The sequence below is a fragment of the Paroedura picta genome, chromosome 16 (assembly GCF_049243985.1).
Source record: "Paroedura picta isolate Pp20150507F chromosome 16, Ppicta_v3.0, whole genome shotgun sequence".
NCBI lineage: Eukaryota > Metazoa > Chordata > Lepidosauria > Squamata > Gekkonidae > Paroedura > Paroedura picta.
In genome coordinates this window covers 27234363-27247688 of record NC_135384.1, presented here as the reverse complement: position 1 = coordinate 27247688, position 13326 = coordinate 27234363, and the positions used below count along the sequence as shown (strand labels likewise).

The 13326-nt window shown below is 51.9% G+C and overlaps 1 protein-coding gene across 7 annotated transcripts in view; it reads right to left on the bottom strand.

Annotated features, from left to right (window-relative positions):
• Window positions 1-13326, bottom strand: part of MED24 (mediator complex subunit 24) — a 66830-nt gene that overhangs the window by 40206 nt on the left and 13298 nt on the right. For all 7 annotated transcript variants that reach the window (XM_077312856.1, XM_077312857.1, XM_077312859.1 and 4 more), the window contains exons 6-12: window positions 9628-9851; window positions 8435-8546; window positions 8170-8320; window positions 7377-7490; window positions 5252-5299; window positions 4547-4629; window positions 1575-1661 (exon numbers count right to left, since the gene is read on the bottom strand). In XM_077312856.1, coding sequence (XP_077168971.1) covers window positions 1575-1661; window positions 4547-4629; window positions 5252-5299; window positions 7377-7490; window positions 8170-8320; window positions 8435-8546; window positions 9628-9851 — 819 coding nt within the window. The remainder of the gene's footprint in view (window positions 1-1574; window positions 1662-4546; window positions 4630-5251; window positions 5300-7376; window positions 7491-8169; window positions 8321-8434; window positions 8547-9627; window positions 9852-13326) is intronic.

The window sequence follows — 13326 nt, the reverse complement described above, 5'->3', positions numbered from 1 at the left end:
AACCTAGGGAAGCCAGCTACAAAATGGCTGCCATAATTAGGGGAGGAGTCAGCTACAAAATAGCTGCCATGATTAAGAGAGGCGTCATCTCCAAAATGGCTACCCAGGGAAGGGGAGGAGTCATCTCCTAAATGGCTGCCATAATTAGGGGAGGAGTCAGCTACAAAATGGCTGCCATGAGAAGGGAAGGAGTCAGCTACAAAATGGCTACCATGATTAAGGGAGGAATCATCTCCAAAATGGCTGCCATAATTAGCGGAGGAGTCAGATACAAAATGGCTGCCTAGGGAAGGGGAGGAGTCAGCTACCAAATGTCTGCAATGATAAGGGGAGGAGTCAGCTACAAAATGTCTGCCATGAGAAGAGGAGGAGTCAGCTACAAAATGCCTGCCTAGGGAAGGGGTGGAGCCAGCTACAAAATGGCTACCATGATAAGGGAGGAGTCATATCCAAAATGGCTACCTAGGGATGGGGAGGAGTCAGCTACAAATGGCTACCATGAGTCACCTACAAAATGGCTGCTATGATTAAGGGAGGAGTCATCTCCAAAATGGTTACCTTGAGAAGAGGAGGAGTCAGCTACAAAATGGCTGCCATGAGTGTCAAGTGCTGACAAAGCTCACAACAAAATGTCCATAGAAAGAAAGCTTTAATTGAGAGTAGCTCACTACACTAAAATGTTAGAAGTCAAATCTGCTTGATACAGAAACAGCAGGCACTTATCAATACTATTCTCTCGCCCAAAGCTTGAGAGTTTCCAAGGCACTCCTTCGCCCAGGTGCCATTGTAGTCCAGGAACATCTGGAGGACCACAGGTTGACTACCCCTGCTCTAGTCCAACCCCCTGCACTATGCAGGACTCTCCCAACCCTATCGCTCATCCACTGTAGAGGAACTGGGGAGAAAAGGCAGGGAACGGAAGAGCTAAGGAGTATGCCTGGTGGGATAAGCTCCCAAGAGAGATCAGAGCCCTGCCCGAACTTTCTGAGTTCCGCAGGGCCTGTAAGACGGAGGTCTGCCACGGGGACAACATTTGAGGCCAACTGTATCTAAATCTCTGGCCTCCCTCCGTTCCTCTTCTGACACCTCCTAGTAGCCAGCATGAGGCAGGCTACAAGTCCTTATCGATCCTGTAATCTTGGCTGATGCAACTGTGTTTGATTGTGGTTCAAAATTTTTAACCTGTTTTATATTGCGGAATACACTGGTTTTTATTGAGTTTTAGATTCTGTAAACCGCCCCGACACGGTACATCTGAGAAAGGAAAGGGGGGGGGGGCATATAAATCCCTAAATAAAATCCATCATCAAAATAAAAATAAATCCTATTTCACTTGTCACTGAGGTTCCATCCCGTCGATTGTATTAATTCAATATATGTAACCCGCCTTGAGCCCAAGAGAGAAAAGCATAAAAGTGTAAATAAACAAAATTGTTTCCCCAGCAAAATCAATGCCACCTTCGCCACGGTGAACATAACTGGGGCTAAGCAGAGCCTGAAGGGGACAGCCCAGACGCTGCCTATTGCAAACCGCCCTGGGCAATTTCCTTCCCCCCCCCCCCCCCCACGCCTACCGTTTGGCTATGAGGTTGTTCATGCTGCCTTCCGAGAGCAGGCCCTGCTTGCTGCATTCGTGGACGAGAAAATCGATGCAGTCACAGCTGAGAGGAAAACAAAAAGGAGGGCGGGTGAGAGATGGACCAGCAGCAGATGGGAAAGGTGGTCAAGGACAAGGAGAGAGGAGCGTGTTAGAATGAACACGGGACGACTCAGCTGAATAAGCCTTCGCCTCTACGGGGGATCTTGAATTGGGAGGGAGGGGGCCCCTTCCACTGGAGGAAAGCACCCAGACTAGCGGAACATATCCATGGAGTCCCGCCTGCATTTCTCCCTGCCGGAAGTCCCGACAGGCGGGTTGCGATGTTTAAAATAAACAAAACAGCCAGCATCTCGTCTTCACGGTAGGAGGAGAAAACCCCGAGGCAGTGCAAGAGCTAAAGAAGACACAGCGGAAGAGCCCTGAAATGGTGTGCCTCTTGTTTCCTGAATGTCCAAGCACCCGCTTGTGATAATGTCCATGGGCATCTGGGAGAGAGCCACAGTGTGGCCACCCATCACCTTCCTCCTGTGACATACCTGAGGCTCTGGGGACCAGGGGGTGGGGAGTTGGAACCATCAGCAGCCTGTAACCTTCTTCTGCCTGTGGGCAGCTTTTTAGTTCTAATACAGAAGATTTCACACCCCACTTCTCACTGTCCAAAGGAGTCTCAAAGCAGCTCCCGGTCGCTTTCCCTTCCTCTCCCCACAACGGACACCCTATGAGGTGGGCGAGGCTGAGAGAGCCCTGACATTACTGCTCGTTCAGAACAGCACTATCAGGGCTGTGACTAGCCCAAGGTCCCGCACACTGGGTGGACGCCTGTGAAGGAGCGGGGAATGAAACCCAGATTGCCAGATTAGAAGCTGCCGCTCTTAACCACGACATCAAGCTGGGGCAGTGCTTTTGGTTAATGGTACCTGCGAATGGGCCTCTCCGTGAGACACAGAGTGCGTGCCATCGATCTACGGCCATCTCCTAAGGGCAGCTTATATTACAGGGAGGATTTATCCCCTTTTGGCCGCCCCATAAAACAAGCTGGGCCGAGCCTTCTTGCCCAAGGCAGCTTTTGTGGCTGAAGAACAGGCACTTCCTCACAGGTGGCCCTTCTACAGGCAATACTCAGACCACGGCACGAGGTAAGGCCCACGAACCGCTGAGCTCTGCACATTTCCTTCTGGCTGCTCTGCAGAATGCATTCTGCTTCTGATGGGCGGGAGAGGGGAGCCCTGGGCCGGCTCTGATCCTTTTGGGCTTCTGCCTACACGCTTTCAAGGTTATCTGTGAAGCGTCCAGGGGAGGCACTTTTTAAAAATTAAAAACACACACACACATACAAAGAAAAGTCAGGATTCTTAGCATATGGAACTCTATGCATAACGCATCCTGCACATGTGCCACAAAACCACAGAGGCCATAACATGCAACAAACTTCCTTCCTTGGGGATCCTTCCTCGAGAAAACAGCTGTGTCATTCGCGTGCCCGGCTCCGGCTCAGGCCTTAAGCAAGCCGAGGGCAGAACCCCCCCCCCCCCCCCCGTGCTTACGTCATGGTGATAGAACAGAGCGTTCAAGAGCCGGGCACAAGGAAATTGGACCCGACTGATTCAGATGCGGTCTTATGCCAGGCTGCATGCATTCGGGAGCTTTGTTAAGCAGAACAAACAGTTCTGACTTGTGATGTCAGCAGCAAACCAGACTGTGGCGGACTCAGCTGGCAAGGCTTCCTGTTCTTCCCGGCCCCCTCCTGGGGGGGCGCGGGCCTGTGAGATCCTGGGCCGGCAGGAGAAGGAAATGCAGTGAGCATCTGCCTCGACAAATCCCCAGTTTTTCGGGTTTTGTTCAGCAAGTGCTAACGTGGGGGTGATGCATGGAGGATCTGGAACCAGACGATCCGGCTTCAGTCCCCTTCCTCTATGCCGGTCTCCTGGTCACCCCTGGGCATCAGCAAACTTAATGACTTCCCCTTCTCTCCACCTCGGGCTCCTCCTTTTCATCCCTAACTAAGGACTCAGCTTTCTTCCAACACAATGGTGAGGGGCTGTAGCACACTGGGTAGAGCATCCGCTTTGCACACAGCGGGTCCCGGGTTCGATCCCTGGCATCACCAGTTAAAACTGTCCTTGTTTTCGGTAGGGGACGGCAGTATATAAATGCAAGGGAGGGCGGTATATAAATGCAATAAATAAATGAATCTTGATCGTGACAGGCCAAGGCCCTGGCGACGAAGGCAGCTTCAAGTCATCAATCTACCCCTCAAATACAACAGTCAACAAGGAAACAGTCCTGGTTTTTGGTTCCGGTGCACCATCTTGAGCTCTCACAGACCTTCTGTTGGGACCCAGAGAAAGGGGCTGAACTCCAGAGATGCTAGGTCCAACCCTTCAGATGCAACAAGGGTAAGGGAAGGCCTTGGACCCCTCCTCTAAGCACCAACCTTGAGAAATACGGCTGCTGGGGGGGGAGGGGGTTAGTTGTTTTTATACAGTTGTATTATTAATGTAATTGTGTTGTTACCCACCGTGGGATGGCTGGTCCAGGAGCAGCAATAAATGCTACAGATAGATGATAAATAGGTAGCAGGTAGGCAGATAGACGATAAATAGATGGTAGGTATTATTATTATTATTATTATTATTATTTGGATTTATAGCCCGCCACTCCCCTAAGGCTCGTGGTGGGTAACAGCAGATAAACCCCCCCGATAAAACCCCCTGATACATAAAAACCATGCTAATGCATAAACACATCAACCAACCCAACACGGCGGCATTACCAAGGCGGAGACCAGGGATAGCCTGAAAGGACTGCAGAAGAGGGGGACCCGATCTCACCAGGCGGCGCCGGCCTCAGCCATAAGCCTGGTGGAAGGTAGGCCTGACAGACAGACAGACAACGCACGGACAGACGTCTGCTCAGCAGTGCCTGGGCACGGGACGAGTCACCTACTTGCAGCGTTGATCTGCCTTGTCCAGCAGAGGCGTCAGCTTCAGAAGGAACTCAAAAGCGCAGTTCACATCTTCTGTAAAATCCTGCCATTGCGACAGAGAAAAAAGAACAGTTCTCAACCGCAAGGCCGTAAGAACGTAAGACTTCTACAGGAGACGCTTCCTTTCCCTCCAGCCATCACCCCTGTTCTCCAGACCGCTATTTATTTTGACGGTCTGCCCTCGCCCGGAGCAGGAGACAGCCGTATGGCCGTCTGCTCATGGCGCCATCATTCCTAGCTTGTGGCCGGGTCCGTTAAGGCAGGAGGGGAAAGATTGTGGACCCCCCAGGAGTTCATGGGCCCCTAGCTGGGAATGCCTGATCTAAGTACTACAGCTTGATGGCTCTCTCTGTTCAGCTCAGCGTCTCGGACAGAAGGCCGCCAGTTCTCCCAAGAAAGACCGTGGGTGGAGAAAGGCGGAGATAGCCATATCTTGCCGCTTGTTCTCAACCCCTAGTCTTTAGAGGTATCCTGCCTCCAGATGTGGAGGTTCTATTTTTCACTGGCATGGCTAGCGGCAACTGTCTGATCCTATCACAATCAGCCCGGACACTGCATTAGAAAACAGGCAGGGTAATGAACTGCTCTGTTTCTTCCCTTCCACTTTGCAACCACTTCAAATCCTTAGCGTTGTTGAAAAAAACAGGTACCCAGCCCATTCTCACTTTTTCTCCTTGCATATATTTCTTCAGCTTCACCAGCACTTGTGGGATCTGGAAAGACAAAAAATATACATCGCATCAAACCATAAATCCAAACAGCATCTCTTTAACGGCCGACTACATCACAAACGCGTTCATCGTCCTTGGCTCGCAAATTGAGCCGAGTGGCGACTGCAGCAAGGAAATAAAACGTCAAATCGCTCCGGGCCGCTCAGCAATGATAAGCTTGAGCCGAACAAGGACCTCAGCCGGACTACCAAACGTGGATCAGTTCGAACTGTCATGTTTCCTAGAGCCACTTAGGGCTGCGAAAGTGGGAAGATGCAAAAATCTGACAAGAGAAGAATCGATTAGTTGGAACTCTGGTGTGGAGAAGGCTCCTGGGAATTGTAGTCCATGGACATCTGGAGGGCCACAGTTTGACAACCCCTGGCATATGCGAAGGCCCCAAAGCCTTTCACTTTTCTTCCTGCCCAGGCTCACCCAATCTGGCCAGGCCTTGGCAGCTAAGCAGGGTTGGCCCTAGCTGGTACTTGGGTGGGAGACCATGGGAATGTCACAGGCTGCTTTGCCGGCATCAGGATTCTTGCCAACCGTCAAAGGGGGTGGGGGCACAATCGACCTGCCTTTTCCTCGCAAACACTTTCCGTCCTGAAAGGCTATTTACGAACACGCTACGATATCCAATTCCCTCAGGAAACAGCGTAGGAAGGGCCCGGGGATGTGGTACAACATAATGGGGTACTCAGACTATCGTAGGAAGCAAAATCTTACGGCGGCTTAGCTGCCTTCGATAACCTTGAAGGGAAGGGATGTCTGCATGTTACAGACCCGGGATTCAAGTCTCTACTGCGCTACAAAACGGTTGCTTTTCAAGGCAGAAAACAGTTGAGGAATTTGAGCCCAAAGATGAAAGGGGAGAAAGACGAAAAGAAAAGATTCTGATCTCTGTAACTCGTGGCCACATGACAGAGCGAAGGTCCTTCAAAGTATCACGGGGCAGCGTGTCCCCGAGGCAAGCTGACCGTCGCCTCCTTTTTCCTCTAGGGATTTGTCCTTCTGTCGAGTGGGCATATCCGCCTGCCGCTCGCATCCTTCCTGTCTTAATGTATTCCTCTCTGTGTGGACAAGCAGGTTACACAATGTACTGGAGAAGGAATAGGGATTGTCGGTGCAGGCAGGGAATGCTAAACTGCAATTTGTCGGGTCCCTTTTGGGGAATCCAGTCACACCTGAGTCTGTTTAACCAAGAGAGCCAGGGAGAGGAAAGGCAGAGCCATCTGGCCTGCGTCTACCTTTGCGCGCACACAAAAATTGGAAGGCTAAATGCAGAGGCTCCTTCGGGCTGGATGAAGGACGCCAGCGCTGAAAGAGAAAGAGCACAAGAACAGCCGGGGAGGTTCGCATCCTCTTCGGATCATTGCTTCAGGGAACCTAAACACAAGGCAGAGATGGGCCCTGGAGAAGGGGGGGGGGGCGAAGCTGCAAGGAAGGAGTGGACACAGCCATGTTTGCTGCACAGGGGGAAGGGCCCAACCGCCTGTGCATGCAAGTTTCCTGCAGCCCTTTCCAATCCGTGGGAAAAAATCGTTCAGGGGAGGGTCGCAGCATCTGTGCGGAGGGACAGCGACCACAGGCCAGTGAGCTGAAGTGAGGAAGACGAAGGGCCCAGAATCAACCCCTTTTGTTAGAGGAACCACAGTTGTGGCAGAGGAAGAATTCCTGCAGTCCTTTCCAATCCCTGAGAAGAAATCCGGGTGGGGAGGGTACAGTCTGTGTGTGGAGGAACAGCCCCCATGGGCCAGTGAGCTGAAGTGAGGAAGGAGAAGGGCCCAAAATTGACCCCTTTTGTTGGAGGGGGTTTGTTGGAGAAAGGGTCACCCTGCACAATGAGCTTTTTGAGGAGGGCTTGCCCCTCACACGGAGAATCTGAGGAAGGCTTACCCCCACACACACACACACATACACACAAACATACACATGAAGCAAGACGCTGAGCTACGTGCCCAACCGATTCCAGCTCCAGAGATGTGGGTCCTGACACACAACTGCTCTCCGGACAGGCCCTTCAACCCGCACAGCCTCCCCTTTGGCATCTACAGCTGAACAGCAGAGGTCTCCCTCTCACCTTGAGGAAAGTGAAGGCTGTCCATTTCAGCTCGTCCGTCCCTTCAGGAGACTCGATCAAGCCCACGAAGCAGGCCTTCCAGATCTCCAAGATGAAAAGAGGAGACGGGATCCGCTAACAGGGGAGGGGAAAGAAAGAGGGACGGAGAAAGGAGGCCTCAGGATCTCAAACCCCGGATCTTGACAGCTGTCCAGGTAAGACCAGTTTGCCACACGGCCATGAATCCGTCTAGGACGGGGTCCCCCCCAAACTTTTTCAGCCTTTTTGGAACTCTGCTACATTAGGGTGGGCACAGAACAAAATGGCTGCCGCAAAATGGCTACTGCAGGAGGCGGAGCTAGCCACAGTCTACTTCAGTCACACAATGGAGATACTTGTGCTGGGGGGGTAGCTGCAATCATAGAATTTTTTAAACATCTGCAAAGTCAATCAAATCTCCAAAGGCCAATCTGAAGCCCTGCTAGGCAAGGGTCCCAGATGGCCCCACCCACTTTCTAAACATACTTGGTGGGCCCCATGTTGGGGACTCCTATGATTAGGATGCGTTCTCTGATTATCTATAATACCACTGTCATTGTACGCCTTTCTACTGATGCAATTTTACTTTTCCCATCGCATCTTGGCGAAAATTCTATGCTGGTTTTGGGATTTCTGTAATCCGAGCCCTAGCATGTCACTCGTTATCCTCCTGTGTGAATGCACTTTGAATCTCAGCAAGAAAGATGGACTTTCAATAAAGGGAGTAAATGAAACTATAAGGAGGCACGGTGTATTTCCTCCGGTCCAGGCATACCTGCATCCTTTTCACCATCATCAGCTGCTCTACCAGGGGCTGTGGTTCCCCGGTCAGGTTCATGGTCCCTTCTAGCAAGACCACAGCGTGGACGGTGGGGAAGCCCGTTTTGTTCAGCTGATCCGAATGCGCCGAAAGCATGGTAGGGATGCTGCGTGGGAAAATATCAGGGCAGAGAGGGGGAAAGGACAAAGACAGCCTGGTTTGATTGGTTTCGGGGTGGGAGAATTCTACGTTCCGCCCGTTGCCACTGCTGTTTGCCCACCTCTTGACAAGGTCGATGCACTCCTCCGCCTGGTTCCGTAACACGTTGTTGCCTATGTGCCCCAAGTTGTCTCCCAGTTTGGCCACGGACTGTTCAACAGCGCCCCAGGAAGCTAGCAAGGAAAGGCAGAGGTTTAAGTTTCTGGGGACTGCCCCACTTCAAACCTAAATAAAGGTAAAGGTATCCCCTGTGCAAGCACCGGGTCATGTCTGACCCTTGGGGTGACGCCCTCCAGCGTTTTCATGGCAGACTCAATACGGGGTGGTTTGCCAGGGCCTTCCCCAGTCATTACCGTTTACCCCCCAGCAGCAAGCTGGGTACTCATTTCACCGACCTCGGAAGGATGGAAGGCTGAGTCAACCTTGAGCCGGCTGCTGGGATCGAACTCCCAGCCTCATGGTAAAGCAGCCTCAGACGGCTGCCTTACCACTCTGCGCCACAAGAAGCTTTTCAACCCTAAATAGAGACGCCTTAAATTGAATGCATCATCACCAGTGTGATGGAGCCCTAAGAGTGTCAGGGGAAATTTTGTATTGTTTTAATGTACCATGTCTTGTTAATTTTAACCCTTGCATTTAAAATTTTTGATGTTAGCCACTACGAGCCGGCTGGTCGGGAGCAGCGGCCTACAAATATAATGAAATAAATAAGTAAGTTTCCACGTCAAGACATAAAGCGACGTGATATCGAAGCGGCCACTAGAAGCGGCAAAGCACATGCAGAACGGGAAAAGAACACAAAGCGAGAGGAATACATCTGCGAGGAAAATGAGAATGCGGCAAAGGAAAGGCAAAGGTTGGATACGCACTTTTCTTGGATGCTTTAGGATGCTTAGGGCTGATCCTGCGTTGAGCAGGGGGTTGGACTAGATGGCCTGTATGGCCCCTTCCAACTCTATGATTCTATGATTCAAAAGTTGGAGACACACTTTTCTTGGATGCTTTAGGATGCTTCGGGCTGATCCTGCGTTGAGCAGGGGGTTGGACTAGATGGCCTGTATGGCCCCTTCCAACTCTATGATTCTATGATTCTAAGATCCTGCGTTGAGCAGGGGGTTGGACTAGATGGCCTGTATGGCCCCTTCCAACTCTATGATTCTATAAAGGCCCAAGATCTATAATTCCATATTTCTCCCCACTTCAAGTAAGTCGCACACACTTTCTCTCCGCCCTACAAGTGCAGCCGCTACATACGTGTTTCTTCGAGCTTGGCTATATGGATCAGAGCCCGGTTCTTGGTGCTGCCCAGGACGTTTCCCAGCCGCTCCAGGCACATCTCGAGCTGGCTCTCCGCTGCTTCCTGCTCCAGGGACTCCTTCATCTTCTCTGCGTAGAAGGCCGCGCAGCGCAGCATCCAATTGAGGGCGCTCATCAGGGCGCGGCAGAGGCCGATGCACTCCTCAGCCTTGCCGCGGCAGCTGTGGGAAGACGAAGCAGAAGGGCAGGACAAGGTGACTCCAGGCACGAGATTTCCTCCCTGGCCTGAACCACGCCATGGGATGGATCCGCTGGACGGTTCCTGCACGTGCTGGGGTCCTCGCGCGAGTGGCAGCATCGGAGGGGAGCCTCGCGCCAGTCCTTTGTGACGAGCTAACTGTTTCCCGCTCATGCGCCATCTTTTGCAAATGAGTGGGAATCCGCAGGGGGCCGGCGCTTGGCCTCGGGAAGGCAAAAACTGCCCCTGCACAGCTAACTTTTTAACCCAATAGGCAGGAGAGAAATGTTCAAGGGAGGAATGTTATAAAGCAGGGGTAGTCAACCTGTGGTCCTCCAGATGTCCATGGACTACAATTCCCATGAGCCCCTGCCAGCAAACGCTGGCAGGGGCTCATGGGAATTGTAGTCCATGGACATCTGGAGGACCACAGGTTGACTACCCCTGTTATAAAGGACTTCGTGCCGTAGCACACCAGACCAGCTCAAGGGCTTGCCAACGGCCCATTCAGTCCAGCATTCTGTGTTGCATACACTAACCCAAACCCGGGAGCCATCAGGGGGTCCACCTGTAGGGCCAAAAGTCCAGAAGCCCTCCCATTGTTGCCCCCCCCCCTCAAGCACCAAGAAGACAGAGCATCACAGCCAATAGTGTACCATCTACACCTTGTGGCTAAGAGCCACAGTTTTGCGGAAGCCATTTTGTTGCTGCATCAGAACTGCGACTGCGCCCATCGGCTCAGAAAGGCTGAGGAACCCTGGGCCATGGCGTTCGTTCAAGAGAAAGCTCAATGGGCGAGAAGCCCCCTGGCCCACCCAAACCTCCGGAGGCTAGGAATGATTTTCACATATCCTTATCTCAGAATGGTTTCAGAGAAACCAGAATGAGGAGGAGGAGGAGGAGTTGGTTTTTATACCCCGCTTTCCACTGCCCAAATCTCAAAGTGACAACAGACACCCTGTGAGGTCGGTGAGGCCAAGAGAGCTCTGAGAACTATGGGAAGCCCAAGGTCACCCCACTGGTTGCACGTGGAGGAGTGGGGAATCAAACCCAGTTCTCCAGATGAGAGGCCACCGCTCTTCACCGCTACCCCACCCTGGCTGAGCCTGCAAGACATTCCTCCTACCCAGCTAAGGACTCCAAATCCCACAAGTGGCAGAAAATCAGGCCTCCGCGGCTCGTGCCCAGTGGCACAACTTACGCACACTGGAGCATTCGCGGTTGCCACAGTACTTGCTTTGTTTAAATAAATTTAATAAAAGGGAGGGAGGGAAAAGAAAGAAGCACCCAAGCCTGTGATTAAAGTGGGCCGGCTCAGGAAAAAAAAAAGATCAAGGATGGGGAAAGAAACCCCTTTTGACAGGACGAGCGCTGCTGCGGCCAGCACAAATAATCCCGGACCTGAGGGGTTTTGATCAAATTAAAAACCAGAAGATCGAATTAAGCGGGGAGGGGATTAAGCGGAGGGCTTTGGATGTGGCCAAGACCAGCTGTTTATCAGCATTCTGGTGATAGGTTAATATTCATTGTTTCTATTTTGCTTACAGGAAGGAAGGAGGGAAGGAAGGAAGGGCTTCTTCTCTCTCTCTCTCCCTCCCTCCCTTTCGTTCCCCGTCCCCTCCCCAATGTACTCACCTGTCGCTCTGGTCTAAATGCTTAAAAAATGTGTGGGGCGTTGCTGCTTTTTTTATTTGTTTGGTTCTTTAGAAGGGTTTTGGTCTGCTCGCTCAAAACCAAAAGCCAGAGAAGAACATGATGTGCAAGAGCATGTGTCTCTAGAGAGTCAGGGCAGGTTCTTGGCCAGGCTCTCGACAGTTCCAATCTGCTCAATTTTTGCACGGTCATGAAGGTAACGAGAAAAGGAATGACGGTCGCTGCACATGGGCCAGGATCATGGCTACTCTGCTCTCTGGACTACAGAGAGGGTGCCGGGGTTTTGTCCTGACCTGGATGGCCCAGGTTAGCATGATCTCGTCAGATCTTGGAAGCTAAGCAGGGTCGGCCCTGGGAGGGATTTGGATGGGAGACCACCAAGGAATCTCAGAGCTGCTATGCCAAGGCAGGCAAAGTCAAACCACCTCTGAATGTTTCTTGACATGAAAACCCTGTAAATCCGTCGCAACTTGATGGCTATTGAGAGCCAGCATGGTGTAGCGGTGGCGTCTAATCTGGCGAGCCCAGTTTGATTCCCCGTTCGTCCACATGCAGCCACGTTGGACCAGTCGCGGTCCTGATAGTGCTGTTCTCCCAGAGCAGTCCTGTCCCAGCTCTCTCAGCCTCACCTCCCCTCACAGGGTGTCTGTTGCAAGGAGAGGAAGGGAAGGGGATTGGAAGCTGCTTTGAGACTCCTTCGGGCAGTGAAAAGCGGTGCAGGAAAGAAACCTTCTGCACCAGCCTTTCTCAACCTTTTTAACCATTGAGAAAGCCCTGAAATATTCTGGCGGCTTTGAGAATCCCAGAAGTGGTACAATAGTGCAGAATATGGTTAGGGAGCAGAGCTGTATAGGTGCCCACCTGGGGTCCCTCCCCTTCCCACCCCCTCCAGGCCTATCTTTGACCATTGAGAAGGCTGACAAGACCATATAAAAGAAGAGTTGGTTCTTATATGCCACTTTTCTCTACCAGAAGGAGGCTCAAAGCGCCTTCCCTTCCTCTCCCCACAACAGACACCCTGTGAGGTGGGTGAGGCTAAGAGACCTCTGATATTCCTGCTCGGTCAGAAAAGTTTTATCAGTGCACAAGGTCACCCAGCTGGCTGCACGTGGGGAAGTGCAGAATCGAACCCAGCATGGCAGATTAGAAGTCTGCACTTCTAACCACTACACCAAACTGACTCTCACATGGTCATATCACCCAATGAACATTTAAACAAATTTAATATATATATATATTAATTCATTCCCACCAATTCGGGAAGCCCTTCCAGAGTCGTCAAGAAACCCCAAGGTTTCCTGAACCCCGGGTTGAGAAAGCCTGCCCTACTCACTTACGCACCCGTTCATTTTGTGCGTATCGCTAATGCAACTGGCAGAATGGAAACAGAGCTGATTATTGCAGACAGGCGAGGAGGTTTTCTAGGGTTTCCTGTCGCTTGAGTAACCAACTCAGGTTACCGGTTGGGAGTCATGAAAACCCCAAGTGCTCAGAGGCAATACTATCTCCGCACCAGAAACACGTCACGATCTCGAGGACGGTGAAGACTCATCAGATTTCTGACAGTCAGCCACAGGGTGGGGGCCGACCACCTTGAGGGTTGGTGGGAAAAGGGAAGCAGGGGTCCCGGCCCTCCCTTGACCATCCAAAAGGCTGTGCTGGGGATCAAGGGACCTGAGCGGACAAAAGCCACGCAGGATGAAATCTGCGGTACGGATGGAGCCCGGGGAGCTTGCTCCATCCAATCCATGGCTTAAGGCAGGCTTTCTCAGCCAGGGTTTGGGGAAACCTTGGGGTATTTTGAC